This window comes from Oryx dammah, unplaced genomic scaffold, assembly GCF_014754425.2.
Source record: "Oryx dammah isolate SB20612 unplaced genomic scaffold, SCBI_Odam_1.1 HiC_scaffold_11072, whole genome shotgun sequence".
In the NCBI taxonomy this organism is placed as follows: Eukaryota; Metazoa; Chordata; class Mammalia; order Artiodactyla; family Bovidae; genus Oryx; species Oryx dammah.
Window position 1 is genome coordinate 2,556,057 of NW_024080466.1, and position 17,493 is coordinate 2,573,549.

At 39.1% G+C, this 17,493-nt stretch overlaps 1 protein-coding gene across 4 annotated transcripts in view; it reads left to right on the forward strand.

Annotated features, from left to right (window-relative positions):
* Positions 1–17,493, forward strand: part of LOC120860419 (unconventional myosin-VI) — a 159,815-nt gene that overhangs the window by 64,516 nt on the left and 77,806 nt on the right. For all 4 annotated transcript variants that reach the window (XR_005720320.1, XM_040236216.1, XM_040236217.1 and 1 more), the window contains exons 4-9: positions 3,343–3,416; positions 6,450–6,579; positions 8,425–8,530; positions 12,703–12,758; positions 15,272–15,369; positions 15,707–15,871. Coding sequence is in view for 3 of the 4 variants with exons in the window: in XM_040236216.1 (XP_040092150.1) it covers positions 3,343–3,416; positions 6,450–6,579; positions 8,425–8,530; positions 12,703–12,758; positions 15,272–15,369; positions 15,707–15,871 (629 nt within the window). In the remaining variant the exon portion in view is untranslated. The remainder of the gene's footprint in view (positions 1–3,342; positions 3,417–6,449; positions 6,580–8,424; positions 8,531–12,702; positions 12,759–15,271; positions 15,370–15,706; positions 15,872–17,493) is intronic.

Sequence of the window (17,493 nt, forward strand, 5' to 3'; positions counted from 1 at the left end):
ACCTCACCTGGAATCAGTTTTTTTTTGGTGTATGTGGTTCAGTAATTTGGAAGTTGAGTCAAAAGCAGCCATTTAATGCCTCTGTTTGAAAGAAAAAAACATTTAAAAATACTGTGCAATAAATACTAATTGAAAAATTGATTTCGGAACAGTATATTAAAGTGCAGCATTAGTTTGACTTATAACTGCCTTGGAATGTTTGGTGGAAAAGCACTATATCCAGAGCAGTAGGCCATGTATATTCTTACATTGTCCAAACGAAGCAGTAATCATGTTTCATTTTTTATGTGGCAAGATTTAAGACCCATGTCCAGTTGTCATGGATTTCTTTAAAAGTATCTGACTTTAAAAACCATTTAAAGAAGAGAGGTAAAGAAAGGAATGTGTTTTGTCCTTGTTGGTTTTTCTAGAGTTCACATTTGAGCAAGCCTGTAGGATTCACATCTATGACGTGGGATACAAGAGTAACTGGGCGTCCAGCGCCCAGATTCTGACTATGCAGTTAGGAAGCTGGGTGCCTGTGGGCAGCTTCTCTCTCTCCTTTGGGCTTCTCTGTCGAATGGGACTAATAATGATTCCCTTTCATCCTTAGAGATGATACATATAAAATGCTTGGCACAGTGCCTGACCTCTTACAGCCTCTCAGTAAATGGTATCTGTTGTTATTAGATGTAAGAGACTGGAGAAAAAAAATGTGGAGCTCCCCTCCATTCCAAAATTGCTAGAGAATTTGTCTGATGGGATAATATTTTTCTAATTAGCAGTCAGAACCACAGCAACAGAAAGGAATGAGATTCTTCTGTATGTAAAATGAGAGAGAAAATTCTTCTCTGTTTTAACTTGCTAGGGTATTCAGAATTGGTAGCAGTTCTTTTCATGTATCAAGAAGTGTTTTCTGGCATTCTGTGGGAAGCACCATGAAGAAAGGAGAAAGTAGTCCTAGTGGGAGTGGGGTAGTGAGAATGGGGAGGTGTTATTTGAGGGATCGTCTTTGAGCTGACCGTAAAGGACAGGTGGATTTTTGACATAGAGATGCAGAGGCATGATATTTGAGTTTGATAAATGGTTTAGTCTGCCTGCAAGTTAGACCATATTAAAGAGAGTTATGGAAAATTGTGTGAAAAGGTCAGTTGAGTGCCGGTTTACTAAGGGCCTTGAATACTGGACTTGAATATGGACTTTGGTAGTTGATGGAGACCCACTGATGATTTTTGAGGAAGAAAGAGATTTAGTCAGGGGTCTAGTGTAGTTATAAACTTCCCTAGTGCCTTAGTCAGTAAAGATTCCGCCTGCAGTGTGGGAGATGTAGGAGACCCTGGTTTGAGCCCTGGGTTGCCAAGATCCCCTGGAGAAGGAAGTCACAACCCACTCCAGGACTCTGGCCTGGAAAATTCCGTGGACAGAGGAGCCTGGGAGACTACAGTCCATGCAGTCGCAGAGTTGGACTCGACTTAGCGACTAGGCTACCACTAGTGTGATTAGATGAGGGCCATGAGCAGTCAGGGTTAGAGAGAAGAGAGACTGGGGCAATAGACAGGCGGGAGGCTCCTGTGATTACAAAAGTGGCGATGAGACCTGCACTGGGCTTGGGACTGTGGAATTGGAAAGAAAGGAGAGCCATTTCAGAGTCTCAGACTGTGTTAATTGTGAGTGCCTACCATGAGGCGAGTGCTGTGCTGCACTTTATTACATGTGTAAGGACTTTTCCAGTGGTCATGTATGGATGTGAGAGTTGGACTGTGAAGAAGGCTGAGTGCTGAAGAACTGATGCATTTGAACTGTGGTGTTGGAGAAGACTCTTGAGAGTCCCTTGGACTGCAAGGAGATCCAACCCGTCCATTCTAAAGGAGATCAGCCCTGGGATGATGCTAAAGCTGAAACTCCAGTACTTTGGCCACCTCATGCGAAGAGCTGACTCATTGGAAAAGACTCTGATGCTGGGAGGGATTGGGGGCAGGAGGAGAAGGGGACGACAGAGGATGAGATGGCTGGATGGCATCACTGATTCAATGGACGTGAGTCTGAGTGAACTCCCGGAGTTGGTGATGGACAGGGAGGCCTGGCGTGCTGCGATTCATGGGGTCGCAAAGAGTCGGACACGACTGAGCAACTGAACTGAACTGAAGGACTTGGAAGTGAGTTCAGAGCAAGGAAGGGGAAAGGACGGTCCGCATATCCACTTGGCTTGCAGAACAGATGAGTGGGAGTGGTGGTGCAGATGATGGAAACGGAGTGAGTAGGGTAAGAGTGGGCTTGTCTGCCTGAGTGTGTGGTGGAAACGTGAAAATGGAGCTCAGCCAGCTGTGGGCTGGGGCAGTAAATCAGGCTGGGAGAATTGAGTGTGTCAGAGTGTTAGTGGAACAGACGTCAGAAAAACAGGATTTCTACCCCGATGCTGCTGTTCTAGTTTAAGACACATGTAATTTCTCCAGGATTCTTATTCTGTCATATCAGTTGTGAGGCACTGACTGAATGACCTGTACCCTTCACATTCTGAAATTTCATCTTTTTTGTTTTCTGTAAAATTCTGAGCATCATATTGGATTAGTGTCATCCACTAATCTTTGTTGTGTCAAAAATGGGTAAACTCAGCACTGTCTGTGACTTCCCTGGTGGTCCGTGGCTGAGAGTCCACATCCCAGAAGCCGGGGTTCTACCCCTGGTCAGGGAACGAGATCCAGCAGGCCACACCCGAGACCTGGTGCCGCCCTGTAAACAAACAGTAAATATTGTTAAGAATCAGCACTGTCTGAAGTAGTACTGTCTTTCCACTTGAATGGTGCCTGCTTTTTTAGCCAACCTTCATTACTGCGTGTGTTCTTAGTCGCTCAGTCATGCCCAACTCTGCAACTCTGTGGACTGTAGCCTGCCAGGCTCCTCTGTCCATGGGAGTTCTCCAGGCAAGAAAACTGGACTGGTTTGCCGCAGGTTCCTTATCGACTGAGCCACCAGGAACGCCCAAGATTACTGGAGTGGGTAGCCTATCCCTTCTCCAGAGGATCTTCCCGACCCAGGGATCTAACCAGGGTCTCCTGCATTGCAGGCGGATTCTTTGCTAGCTGAGCAACCGGCGAAGCCCTCTAACTGTGTATTCACATGATACTCACTGGAGACACTCCTCTTGCTGAAAGTTTGTTCAAAAATATCATTATAACATGTATGTAAGCTAGATATATTTTAAATCGGCTTCTGGAGTTTACAGGCACCAGGGAAAAGATGGAATTAAACTTAACCTAACAGGTGAATTTTAGCTTGGGTCCGAGTAATTCAGATTAAGATGGCATTGTTTTATTTTGCTTTTTTCCTTCAGATATCTAATGATTTACAAAATTTCCATCTCAGGTTCATTAATGTATTTAAACGAAGCCACACTACTCCATAACATCAAAGTTCGATACAGTAAAGACAGAATTTATGTAAGTATTTTACCTGTGGTTTAAGTTTTGTGGGGGTTATTATTTTACATGCTGCTGTTTGATTTTATTGAGCTTGAAATTTTCTTACCAGGAGATCACACTTGACCCGAGCCTGTTGAATGGAGCCTGAGCTCCATGAGGATGAGAAGTTTTTTGTAATTTACTGCTCTTAATTCCAGAGCTTAGACCAGGCATGGTACACGGTACTTAAGAAATATTTGTGGAATGAAATAATGAATTCAGGGCATCATCTAATATTTTTCAGCCTTAAATCTATCCAATTTTGTTATTTAAAAAAGCATTAATTATTTTGAACTTTGATTTTTAAATTTTTGGCATATATCTATAGATGTGTTTAATTAATGCACTTTCCACATTGTTCTGCAAAACATTTAAGTCAGACTTAAGGCATACACAATGAAATTAAAAACTTGGATGACAGAAAATGTAAATTAGAATAGAAGGCAGTATGTGAGGAAACTTCAGGAACATGGAAATGCTGACCATGAGCCTGAATAGTTGCAATATTTGATTCCAAAGAGAGAACTTTCCTTAAAAGCCCAGATATTTAAAAATGAAAGATAGTGCTTCTGGTGTATTAAATAGGGTTTGCACCAAAGCATTCAGATGAATGCTTAAATGGTATGTTTTAATGATCATGATTCACTGGGCATGTATGAGGCTTTATTCTAGTTATAGGTTCCTTTGTTGGCTGGAAATAAATTACCCTGCTGTAGCTCTCCTGTTATAAAGATGGGACTCTTCATTATTTTTGAAAGAAGAAAACACATGGCTTCTTTGACACTTCCTAGATCAAATGACGTTCTTAATTTTTTATATCACTATCAGTTTGCCTAATTGTACTTACTTAATTCTGACTAAATTACCTTTAGTCTTTGCCATCTGTCCAAGCAGTGACAGCTGGGAAATAGAACTAATCTAGTTAGTCTTTTCCAAAAGAATTTATCTTCGCTTATACATAGTATTAAGTCTTTCCTTTTCTCTTTGTTCCCCCCCACCCCCCGCCAAATTCAACTAAATAGTATATTTAGGTTAAAATAGATATGGCTATTCTTACTTAGAAGTATATTTGGAAGCAAAATTCATTTAATCAGCAGAGTAATGTTGAGTATCTAATGTGTGCTGAATGTTTTAGGTACTAAAATAATAAAGTTTTTAAAGTTTGTTAAAGCAGTTTAACTTGTAATAGGTCAGTAAAAGTTGATATAGCTGTAACCATCTTTCAGGTAGAACTGGCCACTATTTTTTCTTTGCATGTCTACATTACTTGGTGGTAGTAAATCAGTTTTACTTACCTGAGCAAATTTTAATTGTTTTAATATCTTTTTCTTGAAGTTTACACATTTTAAACTACCTTTACAGAATCATCTTCCTCAACAAAACAAAACACTGAGATAGTTGGTTTTTATTTGGGATGATTATACATAAACTTCTCACCCTGGAATTTTCACTGGTCCATTAATGTTTCCTATGCAGCGGTGATGTTCTACTTGCTGACCGTGGCCACTGATAACTGAAGGTTTACATGCAGAATTCATTGTACTTTCATAAGAAGATTAGCACTGCATTTGATCAACAAGTCTCTGCTGAATCACATACCTGATAGAAATAATTACTTATTTGTGAAATTTTAAGTTTTTGTTCCGCATGTGTGAGTCTGCATCACTCTGGAGAATTTTAAGATTATTTCTATTTGTTCTGGCCTTCTTTTCCTAAGATGTGTATGCAGTTGGGTGTACAACCTCTGTTAGACAGTGGCTGTTCAGCATCAGCTCTTCTTTGGAAAACCAGTGTTTTCAAAGTTAGTGAAAGCCGTTAACTGGTAGGTTTTTGCCTAGCCAGTTATGTCTTTTAGTTATAAAACCATTAAATATCAGCAACACACAAACAGAATGATTATTACTGTAACATATGTAAAAGAGTGAAGCAGTTCAGAATAGTTTGAGTTGGATATTTTTATACTTCTCATTGACCAGAATTGCCACCATTCACCCATAGACATTTAACATTTTCCTTGGTTACTAAAATCTCTATTACTTTCCTTTTGTTTCCCATGGAAAGATTATTAACTGGAATTTACTTTTCACCCCACCCCAGGAAACAGGTTTGAGAGCATTCACTGAATTTTAGATTAGCAGGCTGACGGTTTGGGGTTTCCACATCATTTCCCTTCCACAGCTAGAAGCAGAAGAGAAAAAAATATGGTCCTCTATGCCCTAGTTTGGTCTGCAAACCACAACCAATTGCTAAACCACAACTCTCTTTCTACCCACAAAGAATTTTATAAATCCTATTGGTGGCATTTTTTTTTCCGGTCTTTTGAAGCCACAGTGAAATTTCAAATTTGAAAGCAAGCTTCATTGCTCATCAAACATTTAGCCCTTCAGTATTCTAGGCAATAGTTAGCATATGGTGTTTTGCAAAAGTCTGGGACCAAGTGGTCACTGCATAGCCAAATCAATCCTAGATTTTCAGTGATGGGCATAGGCCTCAAGGGCTCCATGAGCTATGCTACACTCTTTAGTAGCTGTGTTACACTCGTCAGTGAAGAAAGTAGTCTAGACAAGGAATACGAATAAGCAACATGCAGGCTGGAGGGACAGAGCAGATGTTGTAAGTGGAGTCAGCGGAAGATGTCTGAGACGGAGGAGCAGAGGCTCAGCTCTGCCCATGCGGATCTGGTGGTGGTGTCTTGACCCTGGGAGGGCGGGTGGAAGGGAGTGTGTTTCCTTGGATGCAAAGGAAGGTCAAGAGAGGTGATTTTGGTTTTGGATGTGGCGAGTTTTAGATGCCTATGGGATAAGAAGATGTAAATATTTATTAAGTGTTGAAGAAACAGGAGTCCAATACAGATCAGGAATGTTTAGGGCTAGAAATGCAAATTTGGTATTTCTAGTTACAGAGAGAATTGGGGGTGTCTACTTGCTGTATGTTCTTTCTTTTATGAGCTTTGTTTGATTTTAAATGAAAATAATAATTAGAAAATTTAATGTTTACACTTTTCCCATTTAGACCTATGTGGCCAACATTCTGATTGCAGTGAACCCATACTTTGACATACCTAAAATCTATTCTTCAGATACAATAAAGTCGTACCAAGGAAAATCTCTTGGGACGATGCCACCCCATGTGTTTGCAATTGGTAAGTGATTTCGTTATATCTTAATTTTTATTTCAGTTGTACACACTCATTCAGTTTTTCTTTTGGATTAGTAAAAGATACCATGAATCGACTGTAGGAAGGCGTGTGTATTCCTGACTGTGTCACTGTGTTGGGAGCGTGTCGCTCACACAGGGTGGGGAGGAATACTTTTGCTGCCGACTCATGGGGTGGTTGTACCTCATTACCTTTGTTAAATGCCTGTGTTCTCTTAAGTGTGTCTATCCAGTTGAAAGTAGGTCATAATAAAATGTGACCTAATGTTTTTGTTTGACTCCATCTTTAAAGTGTCCTCCTTCTACAACTAAGAAGGAGGCCCGGACCATTCGCTCTTACCCTTACTTGTGAGTGTTTACCTCAGCTAGAAGGGGGATGTGAGAACAAACGCCTTCCATGCTTTACCCCTCATCAGGGCATCTTAAATTGTAGAGCATGGATGGTGACACACAGTTCATATCTCTGGAGAATCTGCATGGAGTGGCAGCAGCATCTGTCTTTGCCTTTCTTGGGCACTGTCTCTCATCTCGAAGCACTTTAGCTCTGAAAAGCAGAGATAGAGTTGCTGGAGAGGCATCCCCCGTAGCTGGTGGCTACAAGTACAGAGATGTTGGCTAAGCCTTGGAATTCGGACATAACCAGCAGTTAAATTGTGACACGTTTTGGTTCAGGTGTTTAACGCAGTTAGTTTCTCTTCGTACCTGTGTTTTGGCTTGACTGGGCTTCACCTCCAGATCTGACTGCACATGTTCTGGGTGCTGCTAGGCAGAGTGAGTATGTGCGCCAAGGCCAGTGTGGCTGGCTCTCTGATGCTCAGATGGGCGTCTGCACGTGTTCTATCGGCTGGCGAAATGGTGAGCAAGTTCATCACTAGACAGAGTTACGTGTTTAAAGTGTAGTTGCTTAGTGCTAAAAAGGTGTTTACAACAATTCCACAGAATTGGGTGAAACAGATTGCTGATGAATTGGTCAAAGGGGTGTGAACACTCTTGCGTGAGTTTGCATTGGGTCCTTAGAGAAAAAGCCATCTGTAGAGCCTTCTTCACTGGTTTGGGTAGCACCTGCCTGGGGTGAGAAATAGCTGCCATATAGGGCTCAACTTGTCAGGACCTCATTTTTAATTAAATTTACTTTAATTTAGTCCACTTTAACAGAATCAAATTGTGCTCATCTTGTCTGCGAAGTCCAAAAGATATAGCTTAAATTGTTGGAGGATAATCAAATAGTTAAAAATTGTATATATAAATAATGGCATATCTAAACAATTGAAAGCTGTTAATTTTGCCTGTTTTTGAAATGTTGGTAAATTCTGCAAGATGTTTATGTTTAATGGTAGAATTACAGGAGAGAAGAAAAAAAAACAACACCATGGATCTGTTGTGCAGTTGTGTTTTCTTTTTCTCTCCAGCAGAAATTTTGGCTGCCAGATTTCTTAATTGGTAGCTTGTTACTTTTTGTTTAATTCTCTGGGGATGTTATTAGTTATGTATAGTGAGCATTTTTCATCTCTCTGAAAATATGTTCTGGTATTAGGAAAAGCTGAGCCACTGCTCATAATATGGAGACATTCTAGTGCAAATATAAGAGTTGTTTATTTGGATTTCATATCACTTAGCTGTCAGGATAATTATAGAGAACATTTAAAGTATATACTCGTAGAGATGTTTTGAATACTTTTAAATGATTTTATTTAAAAATTTTGGTAACTGTAAACACACATTTATAATTTCTTTCAGCACAGGTGCTTTTTGTTAGTAAATGGACTTTCTGTCATTTGGAAATTTTCATACTTTGTTCATCACTAACAGTGTGGTATTATTTTGACTCCAGCTGATAAGGCTTTTCGAGACATGAAGGTGCTCAAGATGAGTCAGTCCATCATTGTATCTGGAGAATCAGGAGCTGGCAAAACAGAAAATACAAAATTTGTTCTAAGGTGAGGAATATTTAGCTGACCTAAAATGTTTTGAATAAGTTTTTTTTAGTTGTGGTAAAAAAATATACAACATAAAATTTACCATTTTAATTATTTCTAAGTGTACAGTTCAGTAGTGCTAAGTATATTCACATTGTTGTTCAGCCAATCTCCAGAACTTTTCATCTTGCAAAACTAAAATCCTATACCCTTTAAACAGCCCTGCGTTCCCCCCTGACCGACCCAAATGCCAGGCAACTACTGTTCTTACTTCCTGCCTTTTTGATTTTGACTACTCTGGACACCTCATGTAGGTGGAATGTACAACTTTTTGTTTTTCTGTGACTGGTTTTCCCGCATTAGCAGGACGTCCTCACAGTTCATCCATGTTGAGGCATGTGTTAGAACTTTCCTCATTTTTAAGAAGTAGTATTCTGTCATGTTTATATGTCACCTCTTGTTTATCCATTCACTCATCAGCGGGCACTGGGGTTGCTTCCATCTCTTGACTCTTGTGAATAGTGTTGCCTTGAACATGATATGAACAAAGAGTTAACAAAGATCTCCTTGAGATTTGACCAGAGTATTTTGCATGCTTTATGACATAGTTTGAAATGGTGGGCTCTGTTTCTCTTACAAAAACAGGCACCTTATTTGGAAGCTAAGCTGGAAATTTTTGAAATCTAGCTCTGATATGTTATTCTCAGGAGGATCCTAGAGGAGACCACTGCTGGTTAGGCAAAGGGAAATCTCCAACCATTCCTTCAAAATCCAACCATTACATTCTGTTTTCAGTATTCCTGCTATTAGAGTGGTCAGAATAATTTTTTAGCTTAAGTTTATGATGACTGACCTTCTTGTTTCTACCTCTCCATAACCTTCCTCCCAGCGTCAAAGATAAATATTTCTATGTGTAATGTATATCATATTTCAGACACAATAGTTGGTTAAAATCAGAATGTTCCCAAAAAGTTCTAAAAAAATAATGCTGATTTAGATGTCAAAGACCATCCAAATAGGATTTTAAATATCAGAAAAGCTATAATAGAATACTAGGTACATTTAAATACAAATCTGTAATATTTAAATGAGCCATTCCAGTACATGATTCAGGTTTCAATGTTAGATGTGTTAAATAATATTAAAATTAGAAATATAGGCTGCCAGTTCAAGATGGCAGTATAGAAGGACATACACTCATCTCCTCCTGCAAGAGCACCAAACTTGCAACTAGCTGTTGAAAAACCATCGACAGGCAGAAGGACACTGGAACCCACCAGAAGAGACACCCTATGTCCAAAGACAAAGAAGAAGCCACAGTGAGATAGTGGGAGGAGCACAGTCGCAAGAAAATAAAATCCCATTCCTGCCAGGTAGGTGACCCACAAACTGGAGAAAAATAATACCGAAGAAGTTCTCCCACTGTTGTGAAGGTTCTCAACCCCATGTCAGGCTACCCAGCCTGGGGACCTGACAAAGAGACTGGGAATCCCCAGAGAATCTGACCTTGAAGGCCAGCGGGATTTGATTATAGGACTTCCATGGGACTGTGGCAAACAGAGACTTCAGTCTTTGAGGGCACAAAGTCTTGCATGCACCAAGACCCAGAGGAAAGGAGCAGTGACCCCAGGGGAGATTGAACCAAAACTACCGGCTGGTGTTGGAGGGACTCCTGTGGAGGTCAGTCAGCAGGGGCTCATCACAGAATTAGGAGCATTGACAGCCGCAGTCCTGGAAGGTCCCCTATGGCATAAGCCCTCTTAGAGGTTACCATTAACCCTGCTCTGAAGTCCATAGACCCCAGGGCTGGGTCTCCTTAGGCTGTCAGGGAGGGAGTGTAACTCCATCCATCAGCAGATAATTGGATTAAAGCTTTACTGAGTAAAGTGAAGTCGTGTCTGACTCTTTGCAACCCCATGGACTGTAGCCTACCAGGCTCTGCCATCCATGGGATTTTCCGGGCAAGAATACTGGAGTGGAATACCATTTCCTTCTCCAGGGGATCTTCCCAACCCAGGGATCGAACCTGGGTCTCCTGCATTGCAGCCAGATGCTTTACCGTCTGAGCTACCAGGGAAGTATTTTACTGAGTAAGGCCCTGCCCATCAAAGCAAGACCCAGCTTTTCCCCTCACCATTCCCTCCAATCAGGAGCCTTACACAAGCCTCTTAGCTTCCTCCATCAGAGGGAGACAGAAGAAGCAAGAAGAACCACAGTTACACAGCAGCTAAAACAAAGACCACATTACAGGATGATAGAGCAGAAAGTTGTGTTCTGGATGAAGGGACAGGATAAAACCCCAGAAAAACAACTCAATCAAGTGGAGATAGGCAACCTTCCAGAAAAAGAATTCAGAATAATGATAGTGAAGATGATCCAGGATCTTGGGAAAACGGTGGAGAAGATGCAAGAAGTGCTTACCAGAGAACTAGGAGAACAAACAAACAGACAGATAACACGCTAGAAGGAATCCGCCACAGAATAGCTGAGGCAGAAGAATGGGTGAATGACCTGGAGCACAGAAGGATGGAAGTCACTGCCAGAAAACAGAAGACAGAAAAAAGAATGGAAAGAAATAAAGAGAGCCTAAGAGACCTCTGGGGCAACCTTAAAGACAACAACGTTCACATTATAGCGGGCCTGGAAGGAGAAGAGAGAAAGGACCTGAGGAAATATTTGAAGACATGATAGCTGAAAATTTCCCCAACATGGGAAAGGACATAGTCAACCAAGTCCAGGAACCCAAAGAGTCCCAGGTGGGATAAACACATAGTAATCAAACTGACAAAAGTTAAAGACAAAATATTAAAAGCATCAAGGGAAAAATAGCAAATAGCATACAAGGGAACTCCCATCAGGCTCTCAGTTGATTTCTCAACAGAAACTCTACAAGCCAGAAGGGAATGGCACGATACATTTAAAATGATGAAAGGAAGAACCTACAACCAAGAATACTCTACCCAGCAAGACTCTCCTTCAGATTTGATGGAGAAATCAAGAGCTTTCCAGACAAGCAAAAGTTAAGAGAATTCAGCACCACCAAACGAGCTTTACCACAATGCTAAAGGAACTTCTCTGGGCAGGAAGTAAGCAAGGAAAAGACCTACAGAAAATAAACCACAAACACTTAAAGAAACGGTAATAGGATCATAGGTACTGATAATTACCTTAAATGTAAATAGATTAAATGTACCACCTGAAAGACATAGACCGGCTGGGCAATGAAAACATGTGCATGTATACACTTCCACTTACAGCATCATCCTGCCTGACTCCCCCGAATTGTATATAATTATTTTATAATGTTAGGGTAATCATGTTCCCATTATGACTTGCAGTTATAATTATTTTTTATTTTTTGTCTGGCTATTGATTGTGAAAACTGATAAACATCTTTTACCATTGTGATTATGCAGCTATTACTCACTCAGTATTATTTGTATTATGATTGGCCAACAGAAAAGTGATAGAACTCTGTATCACCAGAACTGTGATTTAATAGAAAGACCTGTAATCACTTTTTAAAATCTAGATACATAGCAGAAATATCTTGGGATTTTTTGAAAAATACAAATGCCTAGATATTGCCTCTTTTTTCTCCAGAGCCCCAGATATGTTTCTAATAAGCAGCCATGTTTAAAAACAACTATTATATGATGATATATTATTTTTATCTAGTTCATATCACTTCTTCCATTTCATATTCAGTGCTCCCATTTTATTTAATGTTTTCCAGTTTTTCCACCTCTTCTTATTTTTCTTTTGATGTTCTTTCTCAAGTCTTTAGCAAGTGTAGTAAAAAAGCTTTTATATAAATATATATATAAATAATATATATTTCAGAAAACTTATGAATTTTTGCCTAAAAAAATTATGACAGTTTGATCCCTTGTTTGACAGTATGACTAGAATGCTAGATTTCTAATTAAAAAAACAGATATGCAACAAGCAACAAAGGTCGACTTTATAGCAAAGGGAACTCTAGTCAATATCTTGTAATAACCTATAATGGAAAATAAATTCAAAACTAATATGTGTATATGTATAACTGAATCACCTTGCTATGCACTGGAATCATTGTAAATCAACTGTACTTCAATAAAATATATAAAGAAAAAAAATTTTTTTAAGCAATATAGTACATGCAGTATCACTGTCATCTAACTTTTTTTTTTATCCTGTATTTTAAACAGATATCTGACTGAATCCTATGGAACTGGTCAAGATATTGATGATAGAATTGTTGAAGGTGATAGCACTTTTTAAACTCTTATTTTTTATTGTTATGTACTGCAATTAACTAAGAAGAATCCTCTAAGTGGTCTGGAGTGTTCTCACAGAGATCCAGAAGACTGCAATCTCTTACAAGCCTTTGCTCTGTTTTTATCTTGTCGTTTATTTAATGTTGTTTCTCCCCTGACCCCGTGTACACGCTAAGAGGGCAGAGATTTTACAGATCCGAGACCCCTGGAGTGGTACGTGACACATGGAATGTGCACCATCATTTATGGAGCTGTGAATGAGTGCAAGGAATGCATGAAGGCTTCGGGCCTCCTCTGTGTTTTGTCGACCTTGTTTTAGTAAAGGAGAAAAGGAGAGGGTTACTTGGAATTGAGGTGCTGGGGAAAATCATTTTAACAAAAGAGTACACTTGGAAGGCAGGAGTCTGTACATTGATTTCCTTAAGCAGTCAGTGTCTGCACACCCCTTAGACAGTCTTCCCATACCCTGTTTGGACACTGCTGGTCCAGGCAAGTCTGCAGTAGCCTCCGGCAGCACAGGATCCTCTCTGGTCTCCTTCCTATAATCTGTTGTCTATGTGGAAGCTAGAATGATCTGTTTTGCTCTAAGCTCTTTATTGGCTTCATATGTCTCTCAGGGTTAAACCTACGTTGCTCTTTGTGGCCAGGTACCTGCCTCTTCTGGTCTGATTGAGTCATTTTTCCTGTGAATCCTCGTACTTCAGTCACATTGGTCTCCTTGTAGTTCTTTGAGGTGTTTCAGGCCTTCTTGACACGCCCTCACCACTTCCTCACTTTTTCCTACCAGACACTCGGTATTTAATAATGGTGATGGTATTGACATGTGTGGGATGCATTAGGCATCGTCTGATTTACTTAAAATGGGTTACCTAACTTACATCTTCACAGAATATGAGGTAGGTAATGTTTTATCCCTGCTCCACAGATGAGAAACTAAGGTAAAAAGAGTCTAAGTGACTTTCTGAACTGTAAATAGCTCCTCATTTGTGGAGAAGGGACATAAAGACAGACATCTTAATTGCATAATCTACTAAGTGCTCTTTTTAATACTCCTGACTTTAAAAAAAAAAATTCAGTTGAACAAAAATTTGTCAGGAGGCTTCATGCATTTTGCTAGATCATGGCAGGCAAAAGTTATATACAGTTTTCCACAATTATGTAAAATTTCCATTACATGAATATAAATTCTACTCTGATAAACATTTTAAAGTTTACATCAATAAGATTTTTCATATTTCTTGCTATAAATAATTTTCTAATTTTATGTACAGTTCTCACTGAGGTATGGTGACACACCAAAGTATAATCACAGTAAAGTGCCTTTAGTGAGAGAATTGTCATTTAAAATTGAATGAGTAAATAAAAACAAATTAGGGATTAATTTAATGAAATACTAATTAATATTCTCACTTGATGATGTGAGGCGCAGATTCACTTGTGAATTGGATATAAGCCTAGTTTCTGTCATGAGAACACTCTGTGTGCTGTGTAACAGGCTGTAGTTGAGGACCAATGGAAAGGGTTATTCCACATTTTCTCCAACCCCTTCTGGAGGATAGTGTATGCTAACTGGCAGGACCATAGAAATCTTGAGGTGACATACACATGCTAACATTTCTCAGTTTTAGTTCTTTCTTACTTATTTTAGCAAGCGAAGCAACCTGGGAGTGATCTTTAAATGGATTTGGAGACTAGTTAAGCTTTCTACTGTGGACAGACAAAGAGAAATGGACTTTAGACTATTTCATAAGAAATATTCAAGCAATAAACATATGAAGCAGTTTATGAGGTTGTTGAAGGAGTGTGTGAGTAAGAGTGACACTAATCTGGTATAATTATAGTTGAGACTATGGTGAGTACAAGAGTGGACTCTAGTAACTCTTTCAGTAATGTAGAGTATGTGTGTGTGTGAGAGAGAGAGAGAGAGAGACATTATAAAATGAAGAATTAAAATTTTGTTCATTGGGATTTCAAAAATTATTCTTCTGAACACCTTTTGTAGGTAATCCTATAAACTGAATTTGTTAGGTTTTGTTGGATGTGCATGTAAAAATGTTAAATCTGAATGTTATGTTAATCTATATATTTAAAAGTAGGTTAACTAATAACATTTTGCCTGTATTTTATCATAGGAGGTTTGCTGTTTTCTGCTCGTGTAGGGCTGATGTAGAAACTATAAAAATATTTACAGAGTAATTTTTAAAGTTGAGTTATAAATTTTGTAGTCTAATGACTTTTTAAAATTTCACCTTTGCCGTAACACATTTTCTTTTGATAAATTTTGAATAAATTTTCCATCTCTTGTACTTTAGTAGGGCCTGACATAAAGGGAGTCGAGAAATATTTGTGGGATTTGACATTACAAGTGAATTCATTCATGTTAGTTTTTTGAGAATATTTTTCTAGTTATATGTATTTATTCATGGAAACACTATGTATATTGCTTTGTAATTTTCCTTCATGTTAATTTTATGGCATATTTTCATTTCTTTTTTAATAGCTAACCCACTCTTAGAAGCTTTTGGAAATGCAAAGACTGTTCGCAACAATAATAGTAGCCGATTTGGGAAATTTGTAGAAATACATTTCAATGAAAAGGTAAGTGAGAGTGAGTTTTGGGTTAATATATTTGGGAATTGTTTTTGGAAAAAGCAAAAGGTCTTGATAGAATTGGTAGTGTACTTGAATTCATGGCAAATATATTAAAATTTTTCTCTTACTATTAGATATTTGGGAGAATATATATGTTCACTGTGATCTCTGTAAATTCTAAAGCTTATATTTATTAATAGTTATCGCTTTTCCCCTTTATATGATAAATATTGCAACCTCTTTGATAGACAAATGATTATTAGGAAAGATAGTTTAACATTCGTAGGTTATACTTTAAGACTTAAGATGCAAAACCGTAATTTCTCTCTGTTTTGTTTTCTAGAGTTCAGTTGTTGGAGGATTTGTTTCACATTATCTTCTAGAGAAATCTAGGATCTGTGTTCAAGGCAAAGAGGAAAGGAATTATCATATATTTTATAGGTTGTGTGCTGGTGCTTCTGAAGATATTAGGGAAAAACTTCATTTGAGCTCTCCAGATAATTTTCGGGTAGGTTGGATGAAAGGAAATTTCATACAGTTTTTGCAAATTGAATTGTCTTCTATTCTAAAACTTAATTTCAGTGGATTTTGATGTCTAGTTGCATATAACTTACCTTAAGTTCAGTGTATTGGGATAGAATGACTTCCGTAATAAGTGGATCTGTATGGAGGTTTATTGCTCAGTTTATAACATTAATGGAATAGGTAAAAGAGATGCTAAACCAGTTATATCAATTGATTATCAGTTTATCTTCAGTAAGTAGTTTATAATAGTTCTGTAATGTTAGCTTTACAGTTACCTTTGACTTACAAAAACAAAGTTTGACCGCTGAATTTATATTAATAAAAGATCCCTACTTGTCTTTAATTCATTTCAACAAATACTTATTGCTTACCCTTTGGGTACCAGGACTGTGGCATAGTTAAAAAGATAAGTGCTACACAGTTCCTGCTTCTGAGCAATTTAGAAACTGGTGGAAAACATGTACACCCTTTTGACTGATAGGTTAAATGAGTAAGAGAGTTGCAGAGGAAGCTGATAATTTTGGAAAGAACCTTACTGGAACAACTGATGCTTGATCAGAATCCTGAGGGATTTTCAGGTATTAACTAGAGGAGGAAACATGCAACGGGTATCCCTGCTAGATGCAAAAAGATAAACAAAGAAAAGCAGGAAACCGCTTAAGTGAAGGACAGGAAGGTTGGGAGTGGAAGCTAGAGAGCTTGGTCTTTTTCCTGCAGTTAGTAAAGAGTGGTTGAAGGGCGTTAAGTAGAAAGTTGGGTATCAGGTCTGTACTTAACTTCAGGTTTAATATGGAAGATAGCTTTAAGTGAAGGGTGGGGTGGGGTGGTAGAGGAGGGGATGGATGGAAATTGCAACCATGGGTAAGTGAGTTGGGAACCTGTAGGTGACATAGCAGTTACTCAATGCCTGAATTTGGTTTAGCGATGGCAAGGTTGCTGAGGAGGCGATATGTGAAACAGGAGGTAAAATTGACATGACTTGGAGACTGAATTAGGTAAGGAGAAGGAGGAGTCTGAAATTATTTTCCAGGATTTGATTAGGATAACTGGATGGCTATAAATACCATGTTGGGGCCAGATGGAAGATTTGTGGTGTATAGGATGCATCCAGTTTTGGAGTCTGTGGAATATCCAGGTGGAGCTGTTCAGAAGACTGTTGGCTGGGATAAGATCAGGTCAGAGCTGCGGGGACAGGTTTGTGAGATGTCAGTATGCTGATGATAGAACTGTGAGAGTGAGGCGATGAGATTGTGCAGAGAGATTGCACAATGTAGAACAGCATGTGCCAGGATCCAAACTCTAGAGGTAAAGAGGATGGGTAGACGAGCTGTCTAAGAAAGGAAGCCCAAGTGGGGCTGGGAGAGAAGCGCAAGGAGATCAGGAATGCCAAGGATCACAAGGCAGTGTTCAGTTTCAGGAAGAGGTGACTGGGAGTGGTTAGTGTAATTTACAAGTTCTCGGCTGGAAAATGGCGTCCCTGTTTGGGACGTGAGGATTGTGGAGTGCAAGTTGGAAGTGCAGACAGTGTAAAGTTTTCCAGGTAATTCTCATCGGCCTTTTTGGCCAGTAGTCCTCCACTTGAGAATCATGACATACATTTACATT